A 14467-nucleotide genomic window follows, 5' to 3' on the forward strand; every position below is an offset into this window, starting at 1 on the left:
ACACACACACACACACACACACACTATCTAAGTGACAGTCTAAGCTGACACACTGAGTACAGCTCTACTACTTCTGATCCCTTGAGTCTATTCTCTCCCCAGGGAAGAGGTCAATTCAATACTGTAACCCCGAAGACACACAGAAACCCACACTCACACACCTCGATACACACAGAAAAAGAAAAAAAAAAGAAAAAATCACCACCTGTCTCTGTCACTTCCATCAATCAGCCTTGCTGTGTGTTGACAGGTTATGTCTGTCCACAGTCCAGGTAATCTCAGGAGCCTCTTTGGGGAAGTGAGGCATTAAGCCGACCTGACAAACTATTTAGTCTCACTCAAGACTTCAGACGTCCTCTCTACCCCTTTTTGCCTCTTTTTTTTTTTTTTTTTTTAACTCCCCTTTCCTTCATGTCTCATCCTCTCCCTCATACTTTCCTCTGCATGTCAGCTTCTCCCCGTCCCCCGTCATCAATCTTAAACCTTTCAGTGTCTCCAAATGTGCATTTGTACTCATATTATGTGCCCACTCATCCGTTATCATACTAAAGTTCCTTAGCACTGTCTTCTTCTTTCTCCCTTTTCATCTACCATCGTCTATCCTCATCATTGCACCCCTTTCTGTACGTACACAGATCAGGCATAACATTATGACCACCTTCCTAATATTGTGTAGGTCTCCCTTGTGCCTCCAAAACAGTTGTGACTCATCAGGGAATGGACATGGGCCTTCTGAGGATGTCCTGTGGTGTCTGGCCGCAGGAAAATGTTAGTGGGGGCCTTTAGGTCCTATGGGTTGAGGGGAGGGGCCTCTGTGGATCAGGCTTGCTCCAGTGCATCCCACAGATACTTGATCATTTTGGGATCTAGGGAATTTGGAGGCCAGGTCAACACCTTGTGCTGTTTTTCATGTTTTTTTGAGTCGTTCCTAGAGCATTTTTTTATGTATGTGTCTGTGTCAGGCTGCATCCTGCTGGGGATGGCGGCTGCCATCAAGGAGTGTCATTGCTATGGGGTGGGGGTGCCTGGTCTGGCCTAGGTGGGTGCTACATGTCTACGTAACATCCAGTAAATTCAATGAATGCCAGGTCTAAATGGTTCCCAGCAGAACATTGCATTGTCACAAGATGGTCAATGTTATTTAATTCTCCTGTCAATGGTTTTAATGTTGTGGCTGAATTTTCCCCCCACCTACCTTGCATCTGTCCTGCCTGGCTGGTGAAGAGACTGGAGGAGCAGCCGATTTCCGTCCCCAGGAGAGACCCATAATCCTGCTGAAACACTGGGGACAGAGGGGTGGAGGGAAGGAGGGAAAAGGAGAGGTAAGGAGAGGAAAGGGTGGGGGCACACTACAGGTCATCACAGCTTGACCCCTCTAACCTATTGACCTTTTTGCGGCGTCACCTTTAAACGTGACCCCTGAAATGACTCCCTGGACAAAGACTTTGACGGTGACTGTTTTTGGCGTTGGGTTCATTTCTCCTCTTAAACACAAATGCAAAGATGTGACGATGGTGGGGTCTTTACAGCCATTGATTTTAGGCAGTGAAGTTGTTGTCTTGCTTTGCAGCCTCTCAACATCACAATATGCAGTATGTAAATACACATCAGTTTATACAGTACTACTCTTTAATATCAGGCATAATGCCAAAGTAGAAAAAAAACTTTAAGCAACAAATACAACCTAAAAAAATCTTAAAGAATACATTTATTGTGTTTTTCTGGTGCTGGATTATTTCTCTAACGGTCATGATAGTCCTGGAGGTCGATGCCGGGGCCAGTGAGGGACTGAATGAGCGGCGAATGGTTTTTGTTTTATCTGCACATTTGTTGGTTTGGCGAGTCGTTCGCTGGCCAAGAGACTGCCATTTTAACATGAAACGCACATGTATCATCATCACTGCCAATTAATACGTCTTGCTACTTTGTGCTAATTTAATGGGCCTTAATGCGACAGTGATTGCATGAAACACGGCGGTCCGAGTCGGCGTTCCTCCACAATTAAATCCCAAAATGCAGGGCTCCTAATCTGTCCCTTCGCTCACTGTATCTCCCTGTCTTCCCCTCCCTTCAAATCCATTCACACCCCAAATTGCCAGTCTTTAAAAAAAATAAAAAATAAAAAAAAAACTCTACAGAACCATTAGTATGTCTATGACGCAGTACAATACAGACTGAAATGTAATGTAATGGGGAAAAAAATGAACAGCGGAGCATGAAAGATACAAGACAGTGTTAGAAAGCTGGGAATTGGGACGTGAGGTAGAATGAAATGGAATTCATTGATACAATTATTGATCTACTTCTGGGGAGCAGGACTTGTTATTAAGATATGTGATATACCAACCTAATAGGCTGGGGTTAGGAAATCTCCATGATTCGTTGTACGTGGAATACTGCGGATGGGAATATGGACTTCCGGAAAAATCTCCCCCTGAAAGAAAACACAAAACAAGAAACGGAGCCGGTTAAGAGTGTAAATAGGACTATTCTGTTCTGTCGACTTTACTGTTATAAAGGAAAGGAATAGACTGGAATAGGGATAGGCAATTTTAGTTTAGTAAAATGTTGCTTTTGCTGAGAACAATGAAGCCGTAGTTGAGAAATATGAGGGACATTATTCATACATGGAAGTATGAGATGATTCAAGATTCAAGATTTCAGATAAATAATACGTAGTTTCACTATCTTTTACAAATTCAGGTTCAGGATGCACCTGTGCTGCCGGCAGACAGCAATCAGAAATAAGAAGTTCCCTTTAACTGGTAGTAATTCTTGGAAACTCAGGGATAAAGGCTTATTGAGGTTTTAGAAACTGGACACGTGCACAACAGAACCGGGAGCCTCCAAAAAGCAAGCATGGATACTGAATTGTAAGTACTTGTTGAGTAACTTAAACAAAATGGTTTTCAGACTAGTTGATAGTGACTGAACTGCAGAGCTCAGCGAGGCGGCAGCGGCCTCGTACAGCGGATGATAGCGTAGCTTTTCTCCCTCATTTACTACTTACTGTCTGGGGGTCTACTCTTCCTCTTGTCTTCTTCCCTCCCACTCCTCCCTTCACCCCTTTTCCTCTTCATTTTTTCTCCCTCGTCCTCTGGCCCGCCTGACTACAGCCCGCCCATCACCCTTCACATCAAAACAACATTCTCCCCCGTTCCTTCTCCTCTCTTCCCTCCATCTCTCCGCTGACTTGCTCTCTTTTTTCACTCTTTTGCTCTTTCTTTCTTCTCTCCTGAACCTTCACTCCTCCCAGGGGATCCCTCTCCCATAGCTGACAGTCACAGACCCTGATGCCCCCCCCCACTCCACTCCCTCCAGCCTCCTCCCACCCATTCCTCCTCTCTCCTTCTCGTTCTGTCGGTTCTGCCTCACTGCTCTCCTACACCCCCTCTGAGTGTCAGCCCCCTGCTGCAGAGAGAAAGACAGAGAGAGACGGAGAGAGAGAGAGAGAAGAGGAGAACACCAGAAGAGAGTTGCTTGCTTAATGAAGGTATGATATTAGACAGAGTGAACAAAAAGGAGGATAATTTGCCAGAGAAGTGCCGAGATAAAACACGGCGAAGCTGGAGAAGCAAAGTTTGTAGATTATCTTCTCCAGTCGTTCTAGTCAGCTTTGAAAATCCACCGAGAAGAATTGCGACGCTGTCTGTGTGTGTGTCTCTCTGTGTGTGTGTATGTCTGTGTGCGTTTGTATGTACGGACCAAGTTTTCTTTGTGCAAGTGTGCCTCTGTGTGCGTATGTTTAGCTGCGTCTGTCAGGTGGGGTCGGGATGTGGTCTCCATGGCATCCCTGGGTGCGAACATCCTCTCCCTTGTCATCACCGTGGTGACGGCAATGTGTCAGGTTGTTTAGGAGACGAGGGGCGGAGGGGATAGGAGGCTTAGGGGTCTCCCTCGTGTAGCTCGGTGTCAAGGTCGCGCTCACACACACACACGCACACACTGTCAAAAACAAACACACATGCCCACAAACAATCGCGTGCCGGCACACGCATAAAAATACAGCAACCCAAACACACACACAAATATGCTGTCAAACCTGAGGACAGGACGGGGTGAGCGCAGGGGGACAGGGCGACAGGGTTACCCATCTTTAGACGTGCTGTTCTAACATGTCCTCCGAGAGTCAGCGTGTATGTGTGTGTGTCACTGACTGAATGATTGGGAATACACAGAGGCAACAACTTGTAAACAGCATTGTGTTTTGACTTTGTTTCACTGCTAAGTCTCTGCAGTATTCTTCATACTGACCACCACTGCAAGTCGAGGAAAGAGAGCAAAAGAGAGAGAGTGAGAGAGGGAACAAGAATAGTGGCCCAGGATTGAAACACAAAAGCGCCGTAGAAGGCGGAGTGGAAGGGAATGAATGAATTAGTCGTGGGTCACTGGTGATTCTCATTAAAAACAAATTACTAATGTTGAGGAGGGACAGCTGTGCTACTGTGGCTGGTTTCTAATGACACACGGAGGCATACACGCAAACACACACATGTATGCACGCACAACACACGCCACCCCCTGGGAGCTCTGTCAGCCGTAGAGTAGACAGACAAGAAAGAGGAAGTGGCAACGCTAAGTACCCCCCTCTGAACGCACGCACACATCCAGCAGAAGACTCAACAGATACGTAAGCACAGATCTGTTGGCGAGAAATGACCTACCGTAAAGGAACGTGCAAAGGTATCGTAGGTGTTGAGTGAATATGTGCGTACTTTATGCATGTTGTATGTCCCCACAACATGCATACTTGGTTTAAAGTTAAGTTTAGGCAAGTGATGGTGATGGTTAGAGCCAAGGTAAGTCTCCATGAAGTGAAATTTGTGTGTTTTTGTGTGATTATGCTTACCAGGTACCATGCCAGTGAGGGAGGGGGTGGAGTAGCTGCCCTGTCCAGTGGGAGGGACATGAGGAGGGTAGCCGGGCAGAGTGGTGCTGGCTAAGTCTCGACCTGAAATTAGAAACGCACACGTGTTTGCAAACATTATAAATATCCTGATCAGTTTCAGCACGATCACTGGTTCACAATCATCATCACCACTGTATTTACACTTCCTGGATCTGTACCATGTGTTATAATGTGTTTTTCACGTTTTTACTGTATAGTATTTTATGTTCTTTAAATGTTTCCTGTTCCTTATGTTTAGCGCCTCAGCAGAACAGTTTCAGCTCTGCAACAAGTTCTCAAAGTCAAAGCTGATGCCCCGAGATGTCTTGTTGGTGCCCAATATTCCAAAAGGTAAAGAGATTTCACATTATCATCGTGTAAAAGTGAGAAAATAATTTAAAATCTGGATAAAGTGAGTGTTTAGGGGACCTAACGTATTAGCAGAAAGGATGTAGCCCACATCTCTACGTTAGCCAAAAATGGTATTGGTCACACCTGTTGTGCTATAAAAAGCTACATTTATACCTTTTAAATTGTGACGTTAAAATACTAAAGACTCAAAATGTATGTTGTGGCATCAAGGCTTTAAAAAAATCACGCAGAGGCCCATTCAGGACATCCTTCTTTCTTTTGTTTCCCTCCTCCTCGGCTTCTATTAATTTACCCACTCCCCGTTCTCTCGTTAAATCCCCCTCCTCCCTTTGTCTGTCACTTGGTGGATAGGATATATAACTGCATTAGACTACATGACAGTGTGTCGACCCAAATCATTTCTCTATGTTTGCACGCAGTAGACACCGGGAGTGCGTGGAGAGGGTGCCTTCCATTTATCATCATCTCATACACACACACTCACCCACACACACACACACACACACACATATGCATCGACATCCTCCTCCTTCCCCCCCTTCACACACACATTTATCATCATCATAAACAGCTCAGATGCTAACACCATCAATCCCATTCACTTCCCCTCCACTTAACCACCGCTAACTAACTTGGAGGAGGAGGAGGAGGAGGAGGAGGAGGAGGAGGAGGAGGAGGAGGAAGAGGAAGAGGAAGAAAGACGTAGGAGAAGGAAATGGAGAGGATAAGAGGAAGTGGAAAATGATGTGAAACAAAATAGAAACAAAAAGGAAAACAAAGGGAAAGACAGGGGGTGCTAAATGCTAGCAGGATAATAATAATGTCGTTTAACTTGCCAGTTTATGCTATTACATAGTATTTTTCAGTAAAGGTTCAAATTCACTTAATTATAAAACATTTTTTGCAGTGTGTCCACCTTCGTATTATACTGCATTTAAATGTTGTAGATTGTGGTGGAACCATTTTAACAATTTACAAACTGTATCATATTTTACTTTTGTTTTAAAACATGGTGTACACGTGCGTTGACCAGCAAATGTTGGGCCCTGAGAGAAAACTGAGCCCTGCTAGCAGCTCTGCCATCCCATTACCAGGAACACTAGTGTGAATTGCTAATGTCAGCATGCTAACACGCCCAGGCTAACACGAGGACGATGGTACGCTGCACTGACATGAAACTTGTGAGCTCATAGTTATGAAAAAGGGAAAGCGTGTACACAAAGTGCTTGGCGTTTGAAATGAATATTAGCCATAAGTCATGAGAACACCGCTGCTAGGCAACTGTTGCCGTCTAGAAGGGATTTTAGCTTAAGCTAACAACCGGGTATTAATATAAGAAAATAAATGTGGACAAAAACTGGTGCGAAAAATCGCAAAATGACTCTTCTACCTCCATAACAATAGGCTAACAAACTGTTTTGAGCACCACAGTGCAGTTTAGCCTTCTTCAAAAAATTATTTGAGAAGGTAATTTCCTGGATATTGCTTATGGGGGTTCGGTATTTATGTTAGTAGTACAGAGGGAGAAGCAGCTCTGAATTAGTTCATACTCAGCAAGTTGCTGAGTGACTGTTTTTAAGGTGTACAGTATGAATCAGAAGACAGTGGTGTCTTGTTATATTTAGTGTTTCCATTTCATAGTAAGAAAATTTTAATACACAAGAAAGATCCTGCGTTGTTTTTATTGGAGGAAATTGTTAGCCACCTCTCCAGCTTAGAAGCAGCACTCATTCAAAGGACAGATTAATCACAATGTCATACACGCAACAAACCGTATACTCATTATCTTATATCTCTTCCTCAAGCATTCCAGTTATGAGGCTGTGAATGCCACAAATGGTTAACTATTCCAACGGACTTGTGAATGCGATACGCACCACCCCTTTGGAAGATCTCGGCACATGTGCCACGTTCAAATCTGTTGTTAAGATTTTAGATTGTTAGCATGCATTTTGCTAGTACAGTGGAGGCTGATGGGAATTAGTTTTGTGTGGGTGTTTGGTTATTAGCCTGAGAATTGGGCAAATAAAACATTTGGCCTGGTGATGGTGTTAGATTCAGAGGATCCCTCATTTTTATTCCATTTTAATGGCTGTTGAGACATTCACGCAAACCTAGAAATGCAAACCAAGTCTAAAATGACATTTCGCATTTACACTCGCTGCAGGTAAGCTAAGAAAAATAGAAAATGCGGGGTTACAAATCAGCCAACGCTCCTCTATTGCTTCCTTTTCGTTTTTCTCCCCTCTTCACTTCATTATTTGCCTCTTCACCTCCCTCCCTACTTGCATGTCTTTTCCACAGACCCTTTCTCTGCTCTATAGCTTCCCTCTGTCCCTCCTCACCTCCTCTCTCCTGTCTCGGTGTAGTAAAGTTTTTCTCTGTGTTTGATGCGACAGCGAGGCATTAGTGCAGACGGGCTACTCATCCGCTCAGGGTCAGTGCACAGGGCAAGGAGGAGAGGGAGGAGAGGGTGGAGGGGAGGAGAGATGGACTCTCTACAGCCCAACTTAGAGGGGGCAGACAGGGCCAGATCCTCTGAGGTGTGTGTCTGTGTCTGTGTGTGTGTGTGTGTGTGTGCACGCAGTGTATTTCTGCATATGTATGCCAGTTGTATTGATGTATCTGTTCTCCACAGCTTCGCTGTAGAGGTCAACGTACAAGTACAAGTCTCCTCCGTGCTCACTCGCAGCTACAGAGGAACACACATCCTCCGTCTCTCCGTCTCTCTTACTGTCTGCCTATCTATCTCTTCCACATCAAGCAGCCATCACAGCAACACATGTCAAACCTACAGGGATCAAGAGTGCGTACTGTGTCCTTTGAGTGTTTGCACTCGAGCAGACTGGATGAAATTCAGAGTAAAAGAAAATGCCCTACAGATATGGAGGGGCTCAGAAAAAAAAAGAAGAACAGAGTGTAAATGTTGCTCTACAGCATGTGTCCGGGGTATCAGCACTTCAAGGATGCAATAACATTGCGTCAAACACACAGCCGTCTGATCCCCTAGAGGGAGCTCTATTCTGGGGGAAAAGACGGGCTAGGAAATGCATGCATAATATTCAGAAGGGGTGTGTGTGTTTGTGTGTGTGAATATGAATGTGTGTGTTTGCGTGCATAGGCAGAAATGCAAATTTTATCTCTCTCTCTTTTTCTCTCCCTCTCGGTCTCTTTCTCTCTTCCGGCGTGAGCAGGTAATATTCCTCGGTGGTTTCAGAGGGCAAGAAAAGAGCCCATTCCCAGATATCCCAAATTCCCAGCTCTATGATTCCCCTCATTACAGATGGGAACGTCAAAGCCTTGTCCAAGTGCTCCCTGGTCTACTCTTAATTAACCACCGCCTCTCCCAGCGCCCCTAAATGGAGAAAGAGGACGAGACAAGGCTCTGATTTTTTTCCTCTATTCTCACACCTTTATATTCCTCCTTCCCTCTGAGCTTTAACCTCTCCCGAGATCCAACGCTCAGAGCTATTTAACCACTTAGAATCGTTTTAGCTGCTGTCACGGCAGAGGTAGATGGAAAGTTTAGTGTTTTAATGCTCCGGTTGTCACTTAGGCTGAAATGCTAAATGTGTTTTGTTTTCCTAATCAAAGTATTGATTGATTTCTTTACATATTAAAGTTTGAATGCTGCATGCAAATTTTTCTGGTCTTAAAGAAAATATTATCTCAGCGGACGTAAAACTGACATCACAGACTATGCATCACAAAAGACAAATAGTCAATAAAACATATATTTACAGTACAAAGTAGTGCTTGAACATCCCAGTCGCATGCCAGACACAAAATAGATGCGCCAAAAACAGATTTCAACTACAACTTGAGGACGCTTTGATATTGAAATCTGTCTATCACTCTATCTATCTTTTGGAGCAGGAGTATAGAAATAATTCGGATTTATTTATTTTTTTTACCTGGAACTAGTGAATAGGACTGTGGCCCCGACACGCTGGCTCCTAACTCGGCCCCTGTGCCCGGATTGGCCAAACTGTTCTTCATCTCATCCAGTCCGCCTGCTAGCGAGGCCATAGCCGAATAATCTGAGGTCTGGAAAGAAACAAGAAGTAGAGGAGAAAGAGTAGATGCATCAACAAATCAAATCAACAATAGTGAATCATGGAATTTACTGTGGTCAGCTGTGACCGATGCGCTTGTTCCAGCCTCTAACGTTTCCAACATGCTGTACCTTCCTCATAGCAGGGAGCAAAGGAGCGATTGCATGAACACACACACACAACACACAGAGAGCGACGTACAGAAACACACCTACAGCTGAGAGTTTATTGATCTGTTTACAAAGACAGGGATTTACTGTACAACCAAGTCCAACAGTCTATAACCACAGGATCAGCTTGCTCTTTCTCTTCATCCCTCTCATCCTCACACATACATCGTACTCACACACACACATATATGTCTACACACATACCCACTGGCGTTACATAGACCACAGCTAACACAAAGCCTCTTGTTTCCCCAGACACCAACAACAATAAGAGCTGTGATCATCGCAACACACGTAAGCTACACACCGACTCCCGATGCCCTTAAGACACACATACGCACACATGCGTGCACACACACACATGCACACCCTCTACAGAAGTCAAAAATCTTGTAGAGAAGACGAGACCAAAGTGACGAAGCAGTTTAAGACTGTACTGTTTTATTCTCTGTGTAAAAAAACAACAACTTCTACTACTACACAAGTCAACAAGATATAAAGAATCTATTTTGACTCAATTCATTTTTTGCTAAATAATTAATAATTTTCCCATTAGACAATCTGAGGAATTGTGGGCAATGCTTAATGTGACCTCGGAAAATAATGTACTTTTAATGGGAGTCAATGCAATTGTTTGATGGGTCTTCTTCAAATAATAGAAACTACGAAAATGTTTACATGTTCATGCAAAAAGTAATAATCTATTGTCCACAATCGTAGGTTCAGCTTTTGTATCAACCAAGGTCACGTAGACACATACTACTGAGGACGCTTCCTCAGCATCCTACGTTAGGTAAAATTCACCTAGACGGACGGATAATGGAAACTGTTCGTTCACCTGTGTTTGACCCCGATGGAAAGCCATGACCCATCCATCCTCATTTCTCTGCCAGCTCTATCTGTGTGTGTGTGAGAGATGTGTGTGGTGATTTAGAGTGATGGTATTGAAACTGATGACCAACTAAATATAGATTAACCACCTCAGGATCTCCAGGCCGCTGGATTCATGATCTGTCTGCTGTGTGTGTCAGCTTACAGGCTTTTGTGTCCGTGCACTTTTCAGTGGCTTTCTTATCTGAACGTTTTCGGGGGAAAAAAAGACAAAAGCTGTGCAGAAATTTGAAGAATTTGTGCACCAGTGTAATTATGAAGAGGCTAGCACCCATTTGGTATTCACACTTCTCAAGCTTGGTTTTCAGGTTTACGCTGACCTTTCTCTAAAAATATATATGGAAATATATACGGAAAAAGATGGCATGACTAAGTCACAAGTGGGGAGTGGCTTGATCTAGAAGTGGAAATTTGAAAATATGTTTTATTAGTCGGTGACTAAGGGAGTTAAGTCATCATTTATGGGTGGCTCTATAGCAAGACAACTATGCTCTCTTAATCACAAACTATTCCGAATGTATGTATATGGAAAAATAAATGAATAAATAACTATAGAAATGTGGTTTACTTTTCCATAGTTACTGGAAACACATTGCATACAGATGCTAAACTTCTTATGCTTCCCTGAACAAGCTGCAAAGATTAAGTTTGATCACTTTTCTGCATTCAATGGCTTCTGGCCTTTTCTTTCCATTTGTGTTGCTGCTGACCCGTGTGTGTGTGTGTTGGTGTACACTAATGACACCAATCAGAATTTCCTTTAGGTGACGAGGTGAGAGTTTTGCACTGACCCTTTTAATACGTCTGCATCCGTGTCCGTGGAGGTGTAAGTGTAGGCGTGTGTTTGTGTTCACTGACCTCTTAAACACCCCTGTGCTCGTCAACACACAACACAACCACTGGACTGTGACCTGCCAAATAAGAGCTTACCCCGTACACTACACACACCTCCCTCTCTCTCTCTCTCTCTCTCTCTCTCTCTCTCTCTCTCTCTCTCTCTCTCTCTCTCTCTCTCTCTCTCTCTCTCTCCTTACACTTCAGGCACATTTAAAGCCCTATTTCTATCTTACATCACACCTGTAGTTTTTTTTTTTTCTTTCTCCAGAACATACATGCCATCTCTGCACCCCCTCCCCGCCTCCCTCTCTTGGCTACACTCTGTCTTATTATAATGGCATCTAATATGTCCATGTATCCGTGTGTAGATGGGGGCCAGGCAGCAGCATCAGAGAAGAAGGGGTCTGCCGTGGTAATTGGCCATGATGAAGTTTGGCCAGTGGGGTGACAGGCACGCTAAGGAAGATGGATCATTCTCATTCGCCCCCGTAAATGTTGTCAATTCCAGCGCTCATACAGCGGCATCAGCCCTCATCAAAGACGAGGGACGCAGCTGCCTGGTCGCGGAGGGGTTGGGGTTTGGGGGTTGGTGGTGCTGGTTGGGGAGGAGTTGTAGGGGGCAGGATGGAGGTGGCAAGGGGGAATCTGGACTTGGGACAAAGAAAAAAATCATGCACGAAAACATGCACGAAAGTGGGTAAATACAAATAACATCTACAGGAGAGAAGGAATGAGGAGACGAGAGAAGACAGGATTGAGATGATTGAGGGAAACAGGAATTGTTGAGTGAATTAATGGGAAAGAAAAGATGGTGCAGTAAGGAACAGTAAGGTCCCAGGAAAGAGGAAAAAAGTCAGGTTGTGTAGCAAAATACACTGTCTGGCCAAAAAAAAAGTTGCCACCAAAAGAAAAGGTCACACAATCTAATATTTTGTTTGACCTTCTTTAGCTTTGATTACAGCACACATTCGCTGTGGTATTGTTTCGATAAGCTTCTACAATGTCACCAGACTTATTTCCATCCAGTGTTGCATCAGTTTTTCTCCAAGGTCTTGTATTGATGATGGGAGAGTCTGACCACTGTGCAAAGCCTTCTCCAGCACATCCCAAAGATTCTCAATGAGGTTAAGAGTTAAGGTCTGGACTCTGTGGTGGCCAGTCAGCTGACCTCATTCTTTGGGCACATAATGTTGCTGAACCTAGACCTGACCAACTGCAGCAACCCCAGATCATAGCACTGCCCCCACAGGCCTGTACAGTAGACACTAGGCATGATGGGTGCATCAATTCATCTGCCTCTCTTCTTACCCTGATGCGCTGGTTTCCCACTATCCTTCTAGTTTTTAATAATGCATTGGACAGTTCTTAACCCAGTTTAAGTAGTTTCCTCAATCTCCTTAGATGTTTTCTCTGCTTGATGCATGCCAATGATTTGACCCTTCTCAAACAGACTAACATCTTTTCCACTACCTCAGGATGTGTCTTTAGACATGGTTGTTTAAGAACTGAGAAGCTACTCATTGCATCAGTTGGCGTTAAATAACTTGTTGCCAGCTGAAAGACAATCGAACATGCAGTAATTATCCAATAGGAGGCTCATACCTATTTGCTTAGTTGAATCCAGGTGGCGAAACAAGACCAAACATTAGCCGACTAATCCAAGTAGTTCAAGTAGGTGTGGTATATATGTAAAGGATTGGCAAAGCTCTCCATGAGCAGTAACGGCAAAAAAAGTTAATAAGCTAAGTGCTAATAATGGACAAGTTTATACATCTGCAAAGACCTTTACTATTTAACTCTGTAATTACAGCTCTGTTATAGTTTTCTTGGTCTCACTCATTCCCTCACTTTCATGCAGTAGGTTGATCTGCTGACTCAGATATGGTTAAGGTAATGGTTTGGTCCAAATCTCACATCAATAACAGATGAGCCCTAATCATCCCTCTGACACACACACACACACACACACACACACACACACATACACACACACACAGGCTGGCCCTGTTGGCTTGCACCATTTGCATAATAGTATTTCCCCATCCCTCCATTCCCCAAATAGCTCCCGATTTCTCCGTCTCCCACTCTCTCCCTCTCGCCACATTGTCTTGTCTACCCCTGATGGAAAAGGGCTCGACTATAAACAAATACAATTCCCTCAGAGGCCCACAAACTGAGACAGGGATTGTGAGGAAGGAATTTATCTGCGCTCAAACTGAGCGTGGCAGCAGTGGGGAGGATATTCATTTCCAGACAGGCGACCCACATGCACCTCGAGTCTGAGGAGAGGCTGCGAAAGTTCTTAAAATCTGGATGAAATACTGGGCCAAGATTTCTTATTTATGAGTAGTTTAAATAGATTGTATTGTGTTCATAGTTTATGCATTGTTTGCACAGTAGTGACGCCAGTGACACAAAACTTTCATGATAAAACCCAAACCTAAATAGGTCCTTCTAGCAAATGTAAATATTGCATTAAACAGTAATATATTCGTGCACTGAACAGGTTCGACCAGTGTAGCACCAGTTTTTTAATGTATTGTCTCTGTAAGTTAATAATTGTATATTTCCACACACACAACATATTAAAGCAAGCCAGGAGCCATCATAAATAAAGTTAAAGAAAAACACCTGCACATCAATCAATAGCTCTGTCATGTTATAGGCATTATTGACAGGAGCTGTACTGACCAGGGCGAAGCTGCACACATACATTAACTTATTGATCGCAGGACATGAGAATTTAATCCGACTTTATGATTTATTTTATCGGCCATTGTCGTATTTTCAATCTGTAGATTGAAATTAACCTGTTCTTGTAAAATGACGCCAACCTGGAGATTACAGACTTTTTAACTAAACTATAATTGTACGCCCATAATCCCATTGTTTTATCATCTAATTCATGATACAGACAGATGCGAGGGCTGTTACACTATGTAACATATATAGTACTGTTAGAAGAAGAGTTAGTGTTTCCTCTTTCTTTTTTTATCACTTTAATCCTTTTCATCCTTTAGATGAGATGACCTTTGACCTTTCTGCTTCTTTTCTTTGCTCAACGGACGACGTTAATGACAAAGAGAAACGATAAGTGTTATCAGTCCCTTTTTTTTTTTCTTTCTTTCTGTATTTCAGTGCAGCCAGATCTGGTTGGTACCGGTGTGGGGCATTTGGACCCAGGGCGGCCCGGATGGTTAGGGGCGCCGTCAGCCTCGCTGATTTATCACCTGAGTAATAGGAAGTGATTGAAG

General features: G+C 43.7%; 1 protein-coding gene across 4 annotated transcripts in view; it reads right to left on the bottom strand.

The window, feature by feature from the left end:
• The window catches only part of pax5 (paired box 5), a gene marked incomplete at its 3' end in the record, with an annotated part of 48320 nt that overhangs the window by 2068 nt on the left and 31785 nt on the right, over positions 1-14467 (bottom strand). For 2 of the 4 annotated variants that reach the window (XM_084559871.1, XM_084559869.1), the window contains exons 7-10: positions 9175-9307; positions 4850-4951; positions 2348-2434; positions 1196-1282 (exon numbers count right to left, since the gene is read on the bottom strand). In XM_084559871.1, coding sequence (XP_084415997.1) covers positions 1196-1282; positions 2348-2434; positions 4850-4951; positions 9175-9307 — 409 coding nt within the window. Of the gene's footprint in view, positions 1-997; positions 1283-2347; positions 2435-4849; positions 4952-9174; positions 9308-14467 lie in introns of those variants that run through there. The other 2 variants (XM_084559870.1, XM_084559868.1) reach the window with 1 other exon arrangement.

The sequence above is a fragment of the Chelon labrosus genome, assembly GCF_963514085.1.
Source record: "Chelon labrosus genome assembly, chromosome: 2".
In the NCBI taxonomy this organism is placed as follows: domain Eukaryota; kingdom Metazoa; phylum Chordata; class Actinopteri; order Mugiliformes; family Mugilidae; genus Chelon; species Chelon labrosus.